The sequence below is a fragment of the Motacilla alba genome, chromosome 24, assembly GCF_015832195.1.
Source record: "Motacilla alba alba isolate MOTALB_02 chromosome 24, Motacilla_alba_V1.0_pri, whole genome shotgun sequence".
In the NCBI taxonomy this organism is placed as follows: Eukaryota; Metazoa; Chordata; class Aves; order Passeriformes; family Motacillidae; genus Motacilla; species Motacilla alba.
This window is the reverse complement of record NC_052039.1, coordinates 5,872,013-5,889,380: the sequence shown is the minus strand read 5'-3', so window position 1 is coordinate 5,889,380 and position 17,368 is coordinate 5,872,013. Positions and strand designations below refer to the sequence as shown.

Sequence of the window (17,368 nt, the reverse complement as noted above, 5' to 3'; positions counted from 1 at the left end):
CTCCAATCTCCCCGTGTTCGGCCCCGGGATGCTCCAATCCCCCGTGTTCGGCACCGGGATGCTCCAATCTCCCGTGTTCAGCCCCGGGATGCTCCAATCTCCCGTGCTCGGCCCCGGGATGCTCCAATCCCCCTCCAATCCCCCGTGTTCAGCCCCGGGATGCTCCAATCTCCCGTGCTCGGCCCCGGGATGCTCCAATCCCCCTCCAATCCCCCGTGCTCGGCCCCGGGATGCTCCGGTCCCCCCGTGTTCGGCCCCGGGATGCTCCAATCCCCCTCCAATCCCCCGTGCTCGGCCCCGGGATGCTCCAATCTCCCGTGTCAGTGTTGGACCCCGGGCTGGTGATGGCCACACCTGAATGAGCGCACCCCGGCAGTAACAATCATGGAGTTCAAGCACAGGAACCCTTAAAGGGTGGTGATTTTCGGAAAGCTTTGGGAGAACTGGGAGTAACTGGATTTCTCAGTGCTGCAAGGGTTCGAATGCGCATTCCCTTAATCCCTGGGAATCCTCGGGATAAGGGAGTGAATCTGTCAGGGTGGGAAAAGCCCGAGCCCCGGGGCAGGGTCTGTGTGAGAGGAGCAGGACGCGCAGGAGCTGCTGGGGTGGGGGGCACAGCCTGAGCGGGGCTGCGTGCTGGGGAAGCAGAGCTGTAAACACGGCAGCTCTGGGGCACAGCCCGGCCGGGCTCTATCGTTTCCCACCTCAACGAGAAAAAAAAATATTTAAAAAGAGAACCAATGGTGCCTGAACTCATGAAACGCCTCTTGGCATCATTCTGCTGCCCGGGCTGCTCCCCGCGGGGGAACGGCTCCAGGAGGAGGGCAGGGTGTGACAGTGACCAGAGGCTGAACGGCAGCAACGGGAGCTGTTTGCCATCTAGTGGCTTCCACCAGCTCTGGCTGAGCCTCCTCTGCCTCTCCCGGAGCAGCAGCCCTGAGGTAAAATCCTTTTTCTTTTGCCAAGGCCTGTAAGGAAGGTGAAGGAAGCTCAGAGGAGGAAAAGCCCCAAGGGTGAAAGGGCTCCTTTATTACTCAAGGAAATGATGCAAATAATTCTTCAGGCTTCTCACAATGAAGAAGTACAACTAGAAGTCCTCAACTAGAAGTTCACCCACCCACCCACCCCAGAGTCCAGCAGCTGGAGAAGCCTGGATGACACAGGGGGCTGGAGTTTGTTCTGCTCTGCTTCACCCCAGAGGGACACCAAGGCCACAGTGAAACTCTCCGTGTTTCCTGCTGGTGGAACCGGGAGGAAGGCAGGAACTGTCAGCCAGCAGAGCTGTGTCCTGCTCTGGAGATGTGTCCCCCACATGCACGAGACTCTGAGGGCAGGCAGAGAAAGGAAAAAAAACAAACTTCCCAAGGTTTTATTTGAGGGCACTGCTATGGAACAGAAAAAATCACAAGCACAGCTTCTGTGAGTGTCTGCATCTACCCCCTGGAGTCCACTGAAGGCAACCTGGATGCAAGGGGGGGATTTACTCCCCTTCACGGGCCCACCTGTCACCTGCTGGGCTTTACTCCTCTCTTCTGCTCCACATACTTCAGCCAAAGTCACAGCCCTGAGCGTTGATGTTCTCTTCCCCCCAGAGCACCAGAGGAAGGGGTTGATCACCTCCGTTTCCATTTTCTCCCTTGCAAGCCTCACCCTGGCATCCTTTGTGAACTGCTGCTATAGCTGGTCTAGCAAGATAAAAAAGTAAAAAAATGTAGATAAAGCAGGGGGCTGTGGGAGCACGGGGCTTCTGCCTTCCTTGGCTGTTTTTTGTTAGGAGTACAGGAGGTTGTGGTGGAGAAAAAGCAGCTCCTTCACCCCGGACGTGATGGAAAGGTGGGAGGTGAAGGCAGCAGAGGTTCTTCCTGAGGCTGGCTCAGCCCTGAGTCCCAGGAGGTGCCCGGGAGCTCCTCAGTGGGCAGCGAAGATGCCGTGGAACCCGTAAGGCATCGGCACCCCGACTTCTGCTCGCCCCAGTTCCCGGAAGGTCTCTGCATCCAGGACGAGCAGGAAAGCACTTTGGTTCTGCGGGAGGGGCAGAAAGGCAGAGTGAGTGTCCAGGCTGAACTCCTCTCCCCCGTTTGCCCACAAAGGCACAAAGCAAACCACGGAGACCGAACCTGCAGGGCAGGGAGCCTCACGGCCTCCATCAGGACACACTGACATTTGGGGGAAACTCCTGCCTGTGCTGCCTGTGCTTGGCCATGGCAGAGCCAGGCACTGTGGGGAGCAAGAACTACCTGCCAGGGAGCCTGCAGCTCGGCTCTGAGGTTTAAAAAGTGAATTAACGCTGTGTGACTTTGACAAACTACCGCCAGCGAGTTACCTCAGCGGGGGAGACCACCACAGACAAGATGACTCCGCTGTCCTCTGCCGTGGCATTAGGCACTGGCACAAACACGGGCTCTGATGGGTAGGATCCCTCCTCCTGCCAAATCTAGCAAGCACAGGAACATATGCATGAGCTCCAGGGACATACGGATGAGTTTCACTGCATTAATACTTGTCTACGACAGAGAGCAGTTACAAGTGCTCCCCACAAAGGCTCTTGGAAGTACTCTGGGCTCCAAGAAACTTAAGAGTTCAACTTTTTATTAACTTTTTTTCATTGCAGGAGCACGCTGGCGCCATCCTCTCCTGTTTGGTGACTGCCACCTGTTCATGAGGTGCCAGGTGAGCGATGAAATTGGGAATCTCATCCCAGACCCACCTGGGCAAAGCCCTAAAACCCCCAGTAAATGTCACACCTTCAAATCCAGTTCAGGGGAAGGACTCGACGAGCTGACTTTGCCTCACCTTGAAATTCTTGGTCTCCACATCAACCTTGATCAAGGAATTTCCCAGCAGGTGCCCGAACCCGCAGCCGTAGAAGTAGCGGTACCTGCGGCCGTTGTACCGAGCGTAGTTGATCTGGGGGAACTCCAGGCCCCCAACTTTCTCAAAGCCCTCAGGGTGGAGATTTTCATGCGTGCACCAGACCTGGGAGAAACGTGCAGGAATTCCAGGGTGATTTCTACAGGAAACGTGCGGGGTTGGCTCAGCCTGGGCAGGGCAGGAGAGCTGGCTGCTCCCACCGGCCACCGCACAACCACGAGTGGTTCAAGCTCTGAGGCACGGGGCAGGAGCTGCTGCATGGATGCATTTATGGTTTCATACACACCTTGCCATCTGCACATTTCACAGCCTCTGCCTGGCTGTAAGGCAGCGGGTTCAGGTTTTTCCCCACGGGTGTGTCCGAATCCACGTCCAGAGGGAGAACAAAGCGGCGAGGGAAAGCTCTGGGGATGGAGGCATAAACCTGTTACAGAGACAGACAGTGGTGGGGATGGAGAGAGGACAGACACGTCAGCCTAAATGCACTTTGGGGAACAATTCTGAAGTTTTAGACACCCCTGAATTCTTCTTCTTCTTTTCCGTATGTGTTTGACCAAGTTCTGGTAAGGTGAAGCACATAATGGAAAGAAGAAGTTCCTGCATGTTCCAGTAATTTACAGCAGGAACCAAAACCACATGAATTAAAAGGGTCAGCATTGCTCTCACAGTAATTAATGCTGGGCATGCAAATCAGCCCATTAAAAATCCATCATCTCCAAGTCCAGCAGTGGAACAGACACTGCAGTGTGTTGTATTTCGTTGTGTTGCTTTACATCACTCTGTGGAGAAGCAGGAGAGCACTGTGCCTTCAGTGCCTGAAGTTCCCCGGCAGGATTCCCTCCTCCGTGCTCAGCTAGACGTGGATTCATGGCTGGAGCTCCAGGGGAATGATGGTGGGTTTTCTTGGGGAGCAAAGTGCAGCCCCAGTGTGGCAGACACTCAGCACATTGAGAGGGTAATGCCACCACTGCCACTAAAGCTCTGCTCAAGCCAAGTTCATAAAAGTTCATGTATTTCTATATAAGTAAAATAGATAAGGACTTTATTTTGGTGTCTCTCAGTTACTTCAGTCCACAACTCAGCAGTTCAGTTGTGAAACTTCACTTTAATGACATGTGTCAACCCTGAAACCGTGTTTTTACACTTTTCTGGTTCATGTAATCTGGCTGAGGAACTCTGCCAGACACAATACCCTGCCAGGGTTAGTGAGCCAGCAAATTTGGGGAAAGGAGACAAGCCATGCCCAGACACTGCTGAGGCTTTTGATGCAGTGAAGTTTCAGGTTCTGTTCTGAAATGACTCCTCTGTGTGTGGGGGTGGGTGAAGTGTGCTGGTGATGCCACTTGTCACTTGAAGAATGTTTCCTGTTGGAAACACAGGCCCAGTGCTGACACCAGGACACCTTCAGCCACATCCGATTCCACCTGGCTTGTGCTCAGAGGAGGACAAAAAAAAAAAGCTGGGATTAACACTCTGCTGCACTTGAACATGCTCAAAAATGCTTGAAACCCCCCCAGAATAAATGCCAAGAGAAAGCAGAACCCGATGGGACTCAGCTGTGCTCCTTTCAGGTCAGAGCTGAGCTGGTTCCAGACAGCTCAGGACACAGACAGAGGAAGTTCAGCCCTGTCTGGACATGCAGCAGCCCCCCCAGCACACTGGGTTTCCAACAAACACATCTGCAGGGTGAGAGACTGAAAGCACCCCCACTTTTCCCGTGTGTGACCTAAGCAAAACAATGCCCCTCACACTGCCTGAAATGGGGCTTTTCACAGAGCTGGACACAAGAAAGAATTGATTTGAATGTGCTGTCGTGAGGTGTCTGTGGGGAGCACTGCAGGGGTTTCTGTGGTGTTTGTGTTTCTGTGATTTTCAAAAAAACTGCTCCTTTTCTGAAGCAATGTCTTAAAGAACAGGGTTCCTTTTCCTTTTTCCATTTAGAAGTTATGCTGCAACTTATTTTGCATCATTTCTTGGGGGAAACTTGCATTACACGAGGATAAGGAAAATTAATGCCATGAAAACCAAGGTTTTAAAACAGAAATAAATTCTGGCAGGCTATGGAGCTCTGTATGACACAGAGCTTGAAGAATTTCACGGGCATACTCCATGGAGAGAGATTTAAAAAGAGAGACAGCATCAAGAGATGATGATTTCAGTTTTCACGGCCTTGTGGCTGTGCTATCCCCACGGTGTTCTCCATTCCACCAACCCGAGCTTTGCTGCCGAAAAAGCAACTCGTGCAGCAGATGCTGGGGGAGCAGAGGCAGGGATCTCACCTGGTCCAGCCCTTCCCCGCTCCTCCTCAGGTTCTGCAGCGTGTACAGGGCCAGGCTGGTGCCCTCATCCTGGCAGCACAGGTCCAGCACCACGCAGCCCCGCTCCTCGAAGGCGTTGATCTGGTGGAAGGTGACGAAGGGCTTGGAGCACCAAGAGCCAGGCAGCACCTGCAGGGACCAGGGACAGCTGCAGCTCCTCTGCACAGCTCCCTGCCTCACCTCCTCCTTCTCCTCTCCCCTGCAGCCCCACGTTTCTCTTCACAGAGAAAAGCAAGGCACGATTCTTCCCAAGAATATTCCTGGGATTCACATTCTCTGAGCATCAGAGAAAGGAAAAACAATTCTTATCATTTGCTGTGCCTGTGCTGTGCCACAGCAGAATGCAGTGTGGAGATTGTTCACCCAGGGTGATGGAGTTTTGGTTCCTTGGCCAGTCAGGGCCAGCTCTGTGTGTGTGGGGACAGCCACGAGATTCTGGGCAGTGCAGTGCAGGTGAGGGCTTGGCAGGTTCAGTTTGGATGTAATGTGACACAGTGTAATAGAATATAGAATAATATAGTGTAATAAAGTAATTAATGAGCCTCCTGATACGATGGAGTCAGCTGCATCATTCTCCCCCCTTGTCGAGGGTGCCTGCACGTACTGCACTCTCCCCCCCACTGCAACCCCTCTCATTCCTTGGGGTTTGCCCTCTGTCCTTCGGTCACCACAAAAGGGCTGCTTCAAGCCACTGAAGAGCAGAACTGGAAGAAAAACCCCAAAATATCAAGCAGCTCCTTGCTGTGCATCTTTCCCAGGCTCTGACCTTTTTATACTCTGTAGCACCTGGGACCTGCATTTCAGCCCCTGGGCTAAAGTCCCCAAGCTGCTGCTTTCTGCCTGTCCTTTTAGGGCTGGCAAAGAAATGAAGAATGAAGAGGAAAATTCATGAAGAAATCCCATTTTTAACCAATCTACACCCCTGCTTTAAAGTGTTTATTGCAGTAACTTCTGGATTGGTTCTTAAACTCCCCACGGCTGCTACGTAGCACTTTTGGGAACTAAAGTTCCCAAAAAATTGGAAAACCAAGTTGGAAATTTGGAACTAAAGCTCCAGATTAGCTGCTGCAGGGGCCAAAGACCTCCTCACCTCCCCAGTGTGCTTGTTCACCACGTGGAAGTAGGTGTTGTGCTGAGGCTCCCAGCTGATCCCATCAAAAATGGCTTTGCCACGGAGCTTGGAGGTGATGATCTTCAACAGGTTCAGCTTGAGGGGCTGCTCGATGAAAATGATGTAGTTTTCAGTCATCCCTGAGGAGAGAAGGAAGGAACATCACCCAAACATGAGGCAAGAAGACATCTCAAGGGCAGAGAGAACTGGCCAGCCCTTTCTGCACCGCATTTCCCCGAACTCCCCGAGTTTGGGGTGCAATCTTACCAAAGCTGTGGTAGTAGGATGGCTTTGCCCTGTCCCTGGGAGGGATGGAGCACAGCACTTTGGCTCCCTCCAACGTGTCCCCGTGGCCCGACTCCTGTGGGGGGACCCTGATGATGTTGTAGCTGGATCCTGCAAAGGGGAGAAGGTGTTCAAACCAAACTCAACTGCTCTTTCCTATTCCCCAAGAAGATTTGGAACTCCTCCTCCTAAACTGGGCGGAAACCCAAGAGGCAGTAAAATATTCTACAGAGGATTTATCTACCAAAAGAAGAACAAAAAGAGGAAGCTTGAAAGGAACTAGAGGGATCTTCTCAGTCTGGGAGGATGCCAGCTCTGCCTGAAGTGCTCTCCTATGATAACAGGGGCAGGATGAACACCAAGCTCACAGGAAATGAAAACTCAGAGCCTGAGTAATGCTCATTTCATAAACCTGAGCATATGAGCAGGAAAGGATGGCACTTCTGAATAATAATGATCCAGAGCTTGGCATGTCCGGCTGAAAAAAGCACGGGGCACAGAGCTGGACTTTGCTGAGGCCAAAAGGAAATGAAAGCAGCGAGAATGAAAAATGGCCAAAACTGGGAAAATGTGGAGCTGGCCTAAGGGATCACAACAAAGGGCAGTGGCTGTGGTAAGAGGCCTCTGGAAAAGAAGGGTTTCACACAGCTGACAGGGACTGATTGCTCTGCGCAGCCATGTGGATGGAACAGGATCCTATCAAGATGCTCAGATGTCTGAGAAGAAGAAAAATATCCCATAAAATCCAGCTTTGAATTCGATCTTCCCTCCTGCAAAAACCTTCATGGTGCTCATTAAAAACCAATTTATTCTAAGTAAAAAACATGTGACTAATTGCTAAATTTCTTCAGATGAGGCTTCAACAGTGGGGGGGGGCTTTAAAAAATCATTCTCCTGTTTTCCAGCAACGCTTGGGAGAGGAAGAGGAGAAATTGCTGGATATTCATAGGGCAAAGCCAGAAGCATCTGAAACCGAATCCTGAGAGGAGCCAGTTTTGTGGGACAGACTGACACTGCCATTTTGACTCGGGAACAGCAATTTCCAGGTCTCTTTGGGTGTTTCTTCAGCAGCTGCTCCTCGAAGCAGCACCAGGAGGTATCCTGGACACCCTGCCCAGAAACCCAGGCTGGCCATGCCCACCGTACCGTGCTTCCCGTAGGAATTGCCCATGTTGTAGGCTGTCCCGTCAGACTCGTAGTGGGGATGAGCTGTGGCCCCGTTCACTGCAATGAACTTGCTCCAGTCCACCTGCAAATGCCAGAGATTTTCAGTCAGTGCAGGACTTCCCAAAGGGTCCGTTTTGTGGAAGGCTGAGGAAGAAGAGCAGATTTTATTCGTTGTTAATAATGTGGGATGTGGACTCCAGCCTTCATTCTGCCTGCAAATCCTTGAAAATAAGGATATTTCTCTATCAGTAAAGCAGGGCTAATAGCAGCAGACATTCCTTGGAAGACACAGATGTTCCTTAGGGTACAGGTGCTGGCACAGTGGGAACGTTGCCCATAATAATGAAGGGACAGTCACTGCCCCAAAAAATCACCAAGAGTTTTGTCACTGGAAACTCAGAAAACCAGGTCCTATTAAGGTGTCTCAAATTGGAGAGTTTAAATGTGAAATCATCCCTTCCATTTCTTCACTTAGCCAAAAAATAACAGTCTGCATCTAAAAAAACCGCTCGAGGGGGATTCTTTTCATTTTATGACAAGATGGTTCAACAGAGCTGAACCTGAAAATCCCCACGTGTCTTTCCATGACTGCACTCTGGGTTACAAATAGATCAGCTAGCAAACCACCCAGGACAGCTCCAGCTTGGTGGCTGGGCTTTACACACAGCTTATTCATGACTCACTACTGATCCTGCACACAGGGACTCCTGGAGTGGCTTCCTCAAGACCTGAGGGATGCTCTGAGCTAGCATTTTTCGGTGTCAAACAGCCCAAGCAGTGAATATTGACTTAGGAAGGGCAGAATTCTCCTCAGCCCTTCTCACAGCTGTCCAGCCCAAATCCCCTCTAAGGGTGCAGGCAGGGGGGACACGTGGCTTGTGCTGTCCTGTCACAGGTCACCTTCTTGTGCCACATCCACCCACACTCCTGGGAGAGGATGCACAGGACACAGGGAAAAACTTCTCTGACGTTTTGGTCATTTCCTAGCAGCGGGGAGAAAATCAAGTGGCAGCTGAACCACCCCTTTACAACGGAGGGTTTGATCAAGGGCAGCTTTGGAGCGTGCACAGCTTGAGGTGCAGATCAGGAGAACTGATATGAAAGCAAAGCACCAGGGAAAAGGCAGATGTGAGATCAGCAATGTTCACTTTTTCTTGTACACAGAAAAAAAAAAGTTGTTTCCTGTTCTGAGGTGCAGACAAGCCCAGGCAAGCAGGGAGAGCAGAGGAGAAATGGCAGCTGTGCCCAGCCAGGCAGTGACTGCACCTCCACCCCGAGAGCTGCCCTGCTGCTGCACAGGGACTCAGCAGAGAGATGCTGCAGGCACAGACAAATTCCTTTGGAAGTGGAATTCCCCTCGATCCAGCAAGGTGTGGCTCTGCACCACCTGTACCCCAGCTCCCTCATCCCACCTGCCCACACCTTCTCCTTCGTTTCCAGCGTCTCTGGGTCCACCTTGTGCAGGCAGATGTTCTCGCTGCTGACATAATAATCCCCTTTGTACAGCACGTAGTTCACATTGCAGTTGTCACTGGGCTCTGAAACAGAAATCCCGGCGTTGTGCACAGCTCTGTGCAGCTCGTGTTGAATTATGGCAAGTCAGACGTGTGTAAACAAATAAACCCACTTGCAGTGACACTAATCCCCGTGAGATTGATTGGAAATATCTCGCTAATCTACAAAGGGAAACTGTGCAGGGGAAGCTGGGTTAAAGGGACAAGGGCAGGGGTGGAAAGCACTGCTGGAGCTGGGCAAAGGCAGGTGAGGGATGTGGAGAGGTCTGGAATGTCTTGAGGGGGCTGGGGTGGGGATTTGGGGGGTGTCACCACGAGTAAAGGTGTGAGCACCTCAGGAAAGGACAGATGATGTGGCAGGAGGGAAGAGGAGAAACAGAGGATGGTCACAGCGTCAGCAACAAGCTTCAAACTTCAGCCCTGTGCTGGTTTTAGTGGGGAACACTTTGCTTGCATTTAAGCCTCTTTCTTCCCTGACGTACACAGAATCCTAAAGGTACTGGAACTTCCATTCCTGTGCAGCACCGTCCCTCACCCTACCCAATAATCTCCTGCCCCTTAGTCCAGGAAGGGAGGGATTAGCCCACTTACCCTACAAGCTTAGCAAGGCAAGGTGTTTTAAGGGCAAAGCTGTGTCTCAGGTAGAACATCAGGGTGTAATGCTCATTACCAGCACTGCACAGGATGTTCTCTCGGGGAGAGCTTTCTTTGGGAAATTTAAAAAAAAATAAAAATCCGGGATTGAGCGAGCTGAAGTGGCATTAAAACATTGAACTCTGCCTCCCCCAGCTGAGGCTGCCACCATTTTGCATAATTTTGGCATTTGGGCCATAGTCTAAGAAAAACATGGGCTCACAGAAAGTCTGTCAGGCTTCCTCACCCCTCCCTTTCCACCTAACCACAAGTTCCTCCCAGAAAATCTCAGAAGCCTGCCACGTTTTACAGAAGCCCTCTTACGTGGCGGCTCAAAGCGGGACAGGAAGCGCCCGAAGACGCTCTTGCACGGGTCTGGCATGGCCAAGGTGCCAAACTCGGAGGCCACGATGCGGCTGTGCTGGCTGTTCCTCAGGTAGGAGCTGCTCTGCAGGAACCTGCTCCTGTAGGTCACCGTGCCATGGGCCAGCTGGAACTGGTGCAGCAGGGCCATGCCATCAAACCAGTGGTTAAACCTTCCAGGAGAGAGGAAAAAGAGATGAAGAAGAGTCGGGAATTATAGGATGCTGTGGAGTACCCTCTTTTAGGTTTGTAAAAGATGTTTCCCAGAGGAATTATAGGATGCTGTGGAGTACCCTCTTTTAGGTTTGTAAAAGATGATTCCCAGAGGAATTATATAATGCTGTGGAGTACCCTCTTTTAGGTTTGTAAAAGATGATTCCCAGAGGAATTATATGATGCTGTGGAGTACCCTCTTTTAGGTTTGTAAAAGATGATTCCCAGATCCCCTGAGCTATTAAGCTCTGTTTGGGAAAACCCCTGAATCAAACAAACCAAACCAAAACAAAACAAATCAAACCAAGTACATTCCCAGCTGTGGGATGTGATGCTTGCAAATGCTGCGTGGAAGGTTTTTTTGGGAAATGATCTATCCAGATAAACCATCCACTTCTTGCACAGGGAATGGAGTTTGTGCTGTACTGCACAATAATATAAATTATTACTGCAAGCCCAGAGGCCTGCAGCTCTCAGCTTCTTGCAGGATGCTATTGGCTCCAAACCAAGGGATTTGTGAGACTCCCAGAACACCTGAATATCCAACTCTAGGAATATGAGGAGGAGATCAGCTTTGGCCAGCTGCTGCCGTCAGCTGAGTTGTCAGTTACTGGAATGGCACATTCCAAGCCCCAGGGAGTAAGTGCCTTCTGGGAATATTTTAATTTATTATTCTTAGAACTGGATTTGCTTCTAAAGCAGCTCACACCATTTGGTGCAACCAACTCTCCAAATTCCTGCCCTGGATTTATTTCAGAGTGCTCCCAGATGCTCAAATGCTCAGATTTTTGTTCAGGACAAAGCTGGGGATGTTTTCTTCCCCAGCCCACCACGGTGGGTGGGTGGGTGAGAGCCTCTCTGTGACTCAGCTTCTCCAGCCTGGGTGACTTCACCGTTCAGCTCCTCTTCGCAGAAAACGGGAGTTCCCAAACGAGGGAGCAACTGCTCCCAAAAGAGTGAAACCAATATTTCTTCCTTCCCTTACGTAAAACAAAACTAAAAGATGCTCTAAATAGTGATGGGCGGGGGGGTCCCCTTTAGGTTTAGGCAGAGTTCTGGCCAGAACCATTTAAATATTAATTTAAAGGAGACTTACTTGTCATTGCCAAACTCGAACTTGCCAGGGCCATTCCTCAGCAGATTCCCATTGATCCACTTGGGAATATGTCCTTTGATCTTGGCTGGGATGGGCTCGGGGGTCTCCTCCACGCTCTGCACTAAGGGGGAGATGCATTGCAGCCCCCGGGGTCTGTGGCAGAGGATTTGCTCCTTGGATGGGCTGGGCAGGTAATTCTTGAAACCTGCGAAGAGACCGGGGAGAACAAAACACAGGGAATTGAGATTTTCACTGGAATAAAGTGACGAATGCTGGATCTTGAGATTGGATGTCAGGGAGAAGAGCATTCAGCATCTGCAAGCAGCCAAGTTGTGGTGGATACTCAAGGTAAAGCCACAAAACCCAACACATCCACAGGGAGATGAAAATCCTGTGGATTCTACTCTGGTCTAGTTACTCCACAAGAGACACTAGTTCTGCAGCCCAAAGGAGGTAACAGAATGTAGGATGATAAGACAAGATGATGACTTTTCTTTTCATCAAAGAAATGTAAATTTGGATTTAATTTCGCAAATAATTAAGAGGAAAAAAAAACAAACTGTGATCCTAATAAAATGGAAGAACACCAATGAAACTGAGCCAAAGCCCATTTACAGGGAAAAAAAAGATTTACAACTTTTTTATTTGGCAGGGAAGGAGGCAGAGAAGGATAATTTCTGATGGGGCCTCTGGTTTGGCTGGAACCACCCCTTCCGGAGAACAAAAGCCTCAGGAGAGCATGAAGTGATTGCAATGCTGTGAGCTACCAGTGATGTCAATGATTGGCTCCCACAGCCTGGTTTGCAAAGCCTCATCAACACAAGGATTGTTTTAGCAATCCATTTAGCTGCAGAGGTGGATTTAGCCGGGGGTGCCTCCCTGCCCAGGCTGGCACCTGCCCATCCTGCCCTCAGTGCAGCCGCTCGAGCTCTCCCCGAGCCCACGGAGCCAGCCCGAACTGCTGGGGGCTGAGGTGGGGTGAAATACTGACCACAAAGGGCACGGGGCAGGCAGAACTCACAGCCCGGTGCCAGCGGTCAGAAACACACAGTCACGAATGATCAAAGCAGGTGCTTTTATTGAAGAGCTCTGGGTGTCAGGGGTACAAACCCAAATCTGACCCGCCATGGGTTCGGGATGAAAATGTTTTTATGTTCTATCTTTATATAACTTTCATGTTAATTATTAAACTCGCATTGTTCTATTGCATATGTAGATTTCATCCAAGCATGGGCATCTTGTGGTCCCCCTCAAACTTCTAACATAGATTTCTCACGATAATTCTTACGATTAAACGATAATTATATTTAATTACTAAACAATCATCATATCTAATAATTCTATCATTTATCATATACTGCTTACGCAGGTGCAACTTCACATGATCTGGCAAACACAAAGCCTAACATTTTCAGAGTCTATTTTTAACATTTTTCCAGGGCCCCACTAAGTCTAGCTTCTTTCCAACTCCACAAATTTTATGATTTTAAAACCTTTTACTATCACCAGGGCTGCTCAGACACCACACACTGAATGCAGTCCAGGCTGTTCCTGAATTCACTCTGATTTTCCGTTCTTCCACCACCTCTGCTTCTGGCCTACATCCTTTAATCCAGGTGACCAAGTGTAGCTGCCGCCCAGCTTCCCTCCTCTGAAGCCCTTTGGTCAACATCTCCAGAGGAAATCTGCTATTTCAGGTGGACTATCTGCAGAGGAGCTGAGCTGGCAGGCAGAATTCTGCTGAGCTTGTTTCTCTACACAAAAACATCCACAGGTTGCGTGTTAGGATTGCAGGAAGGTAAAATGCAGGGCTCCAGTGTAGCTCTCCAATCTGCCAATCCCCAAATCCTCCTTTAGATGTCTGAAGTGTTTGCAGAAATGCAGATGTGCATTGCAAAGGTGCAAAATATGCATCAAAGAATGAGAGGAACACATCCTCAAGCAGACATTTTGAAGATTCCATTTGCAAAGGTGCAAAATATGCATTAAAGAATGAGAGGAACACATCCTTAAGGAGATATTTTGAAGATTCCGTTTGCAAAGGTGCAAAATAGGCATCAAAGAATGAGAGGAACACATCCTTAAGGAGATATTTCACATCCAAGCAGAAACAAAGTTGGCATGACTCAGGACAGCACTACCTCTAAAGTTCCTGGAGAGCTCTGTAAATGGAAGTTTTGGAAAGATACATTCCACAAAAGAGCCTGGCCAGGGCTGGAAAAGACCTCCTGAGTCCACCCCTCCCAACTGCTGCCCCAGAAATACTAACATAAGAATTCTGTCTTAAAAATTATTATGTCTTATTCCCTCTTGGATAACTGCTCCTTGTCCAAATGATCAGGAAAATGCTTTGAATTTACCAAAGGACATTATTCTTGTTTTTCTGGAAGCTCTGGTGTGTGGTTTTGGTCGTTCTCCCTTCCTTGTGTTGTATTTAGGGTGAAGAATCGTATCACTTCCTAAGCTAAGTAAGCCAAGTTCTTTTTGTTTTTCCTGTCCTGTGATAATGATTCACATGATCATCTTAGTAATCCTTGAAATCTGATCTAGTTAGAATTCATCTCCTTAGAATTCATTCCAAGGCATCCCCTACAAACGGGAGTTCAATAGAATGGACTATAAACAACAGGAATATTTAAGGGAATGCCCCAAATCCAGGCCAGAGAGGGAGAAAGAAGCACAGCAAGAGAATGGACTGTTTATTTTCTTCTGGGCATCACTCAAAGGAGCTGAAGATCCTGGCAGAAATTATTGCAAAATGGGAGCCAATCCCAACACCCACATGAGCCAAAACAGAAGCTTCCAGAAGCGAGACAAGTCATTGCAGACAATTCTAAATAGCTAGTGGGAGGGAAGGCATGCAAGAAGAAAAAAACAAATCCAGATCTTCCCTATTAAACAAAACCAGATCTGAGTAATAACTGGTAACTTTACCTGCACTTTGAATGCACCGAGGATACAGAATGCGGAAAATTCCCGCTCAACACAATGTTCCTGAGTAATCTCACAAAAGCCGTTTCAGCTTCAGGGGAAAGCTCAGTCATAAATAAAAACCTTTTTTAACATCCAGCTCCCCAAGAAGGGACCAATCTCTCTCTGAGGAAGGCAGAAGACAGACTGGTTTTTAATATTAAATGATGTGCAAATAAAATGACTCCTTCAGTTCTCGCCATGCTCTGAGACGGAAGAACCTGAATCCACAATTAAAACCCTACAGTCCCAGTGGGGCTCTCTGTGCGTGCTCGAACGCCTGAAAATCAGCTCGAGATCCCAGAACCCTCATTTCTCCTCCATAGTTTCCATCCTACCTCAGACTTTTAAAAACAGGCCTAAGGTCTTTGGCATATCCAAGCGGGGCAGTGCCAAACACGGAGCTGTAACTTTCCACCAGTCTTTTCCAAACATCGCAGGCAACCGCTGCAGAGTTACCCCGGGTACCCTTTGTTCAGCTCCTGCTCCCCTGCACAGCGTGCCGAGACTTCCCTGACCAGTACAGACTGACATTGATTATTTATTGATTGTTTACATGCAGAAATGGTGGGATGAAGGACCAGGCTCTCAAAGAGAAAGCTGCTGTGGGTGCAGCCACCATGAACCAGACATTAAATTGTATTTCAACAGCAGAGTTTGGGATATGAAACCTGTAATGGTGGATGACAGAAGCATGGGAGCCATTTGCTAACATTGGGATCACATGGGAGACGGCAAAGCCATTTTGATTTTAATCTACAGGTTCAAAGCCAAGGCTCAGGAACCACCTCTCCACACACAGTCTAACTGTTTGACTCCAGAATTAAGGGCAAAATTTAGCAAATGGAATGCTCGTTATATTCTTCAAGCAGGGAGAATGAGACAATAATTCTGTTTTCCCCGAGGATCATTCGAACTGGGAATAATCCTCTGGCACCGGCTGTGTTTTGCTCCCTATAAAACACTGGCACAACATGGAAGCAAAGCAGTTTTCCCCGACCCCAGCCCGAACCAGAGCTGTGGATTTGTGCGCTCTGGACTCCGGCCGTGCCCAGGGTTGGAGCCCTGAGCTCCCACCGGGATTTCCGAAGGGAAGGTGCAGCACTTGCCTTGCGAGTGCCGGGATGTGCCCGTGCTGGGCTCCTTGCTCCACGCAGCTGCTTGGTTCCCCATGGCCAGGGGCTCAGGCACCGACTTCCTCTCTAACAGCCAGAGGAGCAAAGGAAAACAGAAGAGAAACGAGAGAAAACACAGGGAAAGAATAAATGGAGAAAAAGAGCAGGGGAGGGCTCGAGGGAAGGAAAGGAGGAAGGTGGCAGTGAACTGCAGCACATGAAATAGCTGTTGATTTCCCAGAAAAATTAGAGTTTACACTTTGGGGGTCTTCTGAGGGCACAACAAGGCAGATTTGAGATTTTTTTTCAGCTCTTTGGATACCTCAGAAGCAATGCATTGAATTGAAAGGGCACAAAAACACCACCACCATCAAAAAACAGAAAATCCCACGAGGTCGGCCATGATTTTTCTTGGCTCCTAATTTCCGAAAACAAGCAAACAAATAAACAAAATAAAACAAAGAAAGAAAAACCCCAAACAAAAAAAGCAGCTCAAGCGGTGCAACGATGACACAAAGCGCAGAGTCGGGCTGTGATACAAAATCCTTTGGAGCAGGTCACCGCTTGCACGTTCGGGTTAAAGCCTCGGCAAGGATGCGGCTCCAAAGAGCCCTCTCCCTGCCCGCTTCCAGCTGGCTCCCTCGCACACAGAATCTGCTGCGTGCTGCTTTTCCAGCCCTAGACCATCTGTATCTCCGTAATCCTTGCCTCTGCCGTTTATCCATTCAACGAATAACAGGCATTTTCTGCCATCTAACAAAGACTTCAAACCGCTCCGTCGCGAATTCCTGACAATAGGAATCGTTCTCCCGACCCGTGTCAGCAGCAGCAGCCCCTTGGCGAGGGGACGGGATGAAAGGGGCTGTTTTTAACGCGTTTTACCTGGAATGAATTGCATCAAAGAGCAGAGGAAATGCAGCAGGTGAGCGAGCAGGAGGCTGGCGGCGGACAAAAGGATTTTGGCGAACATATTCCAGCGGGCGGAAAGCATCGGCTCGGAGCGGCCGGGCGGAGGTAGCGGTGCCAGGGCAGCGAGCAGGGAGGCAGCGATGGTCGGGAGAGGTGAGCGCTGCCTCTCATCATCCTTTCACAATAAGAGCCGTGCCCGCAGCAGCGCCCTGCCCGCAGCAGCGCCGCGTTCCGCGGGCCGGGGCGGGTCCTGCCGCCAGCGCGGCGCTCGCCGGCCCCGAGCGCTCCGTGCACCTGGGCCAGGTGAGCCGCGACTGCCGGGGCACGGCTGCGACTGCCGGGGCACTGCCACCACTGCCGGGGCACTGCTGCTGCTGCCGGGGCACTGCCACCACTGCCAGGGCACTGCTGCGACTGCCGGGGCACTGCTGCTGCTGCCGGGGCACTGCTGCGACTGCCGGGGCACTGCCACCACTGCCGGGGCACTGCCGCTGCTGCCGGGGCACTGCCGCTGCTGCCAGGGCACTGCTGCTGCTGCCGGGGCACGGCTGCCGCTGCCAGGGCACTGCTGCCGCTGCCAGGGCACTGCTGCGACTGCCGGGGCACTGCCACCACTGCCAGGGCACTGCTGCTGCTGCCAGGGCACTGCTGCGACTGCCGGGGCATTGCCGCCGCTGCCAGGGCACTGCTGCTGCCAGGGCATTGCCACGACTGCCAGGGCACTGCTGCTGCTGCCAGGGCATTGCCACGACTGCCAGGGCACTGCTGCTGCTGCCAGGGAATTGCCACCACTGCCAGGGCAC

At 50.5% G+C, this 17,368-nt stretch overlaps 1 protein-coding gene across 1 annotated transcript; it reads right to left on the bottom strand.

Moving 5' to 3' along the window:
- Positions 1-1,337: 1,337 nt before the first annotated feature.
- On the bottom strand, positions 1,338-16,988 carry BCO2 (beta-carotene oxygenase 2). Its single transcript, XM_038161555.1, is given in 14 exon segments — positions 1,338-2,022; positions 2,324-2,434; positions 2,794-2,976; positions 3,158-3,295; positions 5,151-5,318; positions 6,280-6,440; positions 6,568-6,696; positions 7,732-7,834; positions 9,175-9,290; positions 10,224-10,435; positions 11,572-11,776; positions 15,651-15,743; positions 16,539-16,694; positions 16,697-16,988. Coding segments are annotated over 14 exon segments (1,932 nt in total). The 5' UTR covers positions 16,740-16,988; the 3' UTR covers positions 1,338-1,908.
- Between the last annotated feature and the right edge of the window lie 380 nt (positions 16,989-17,368).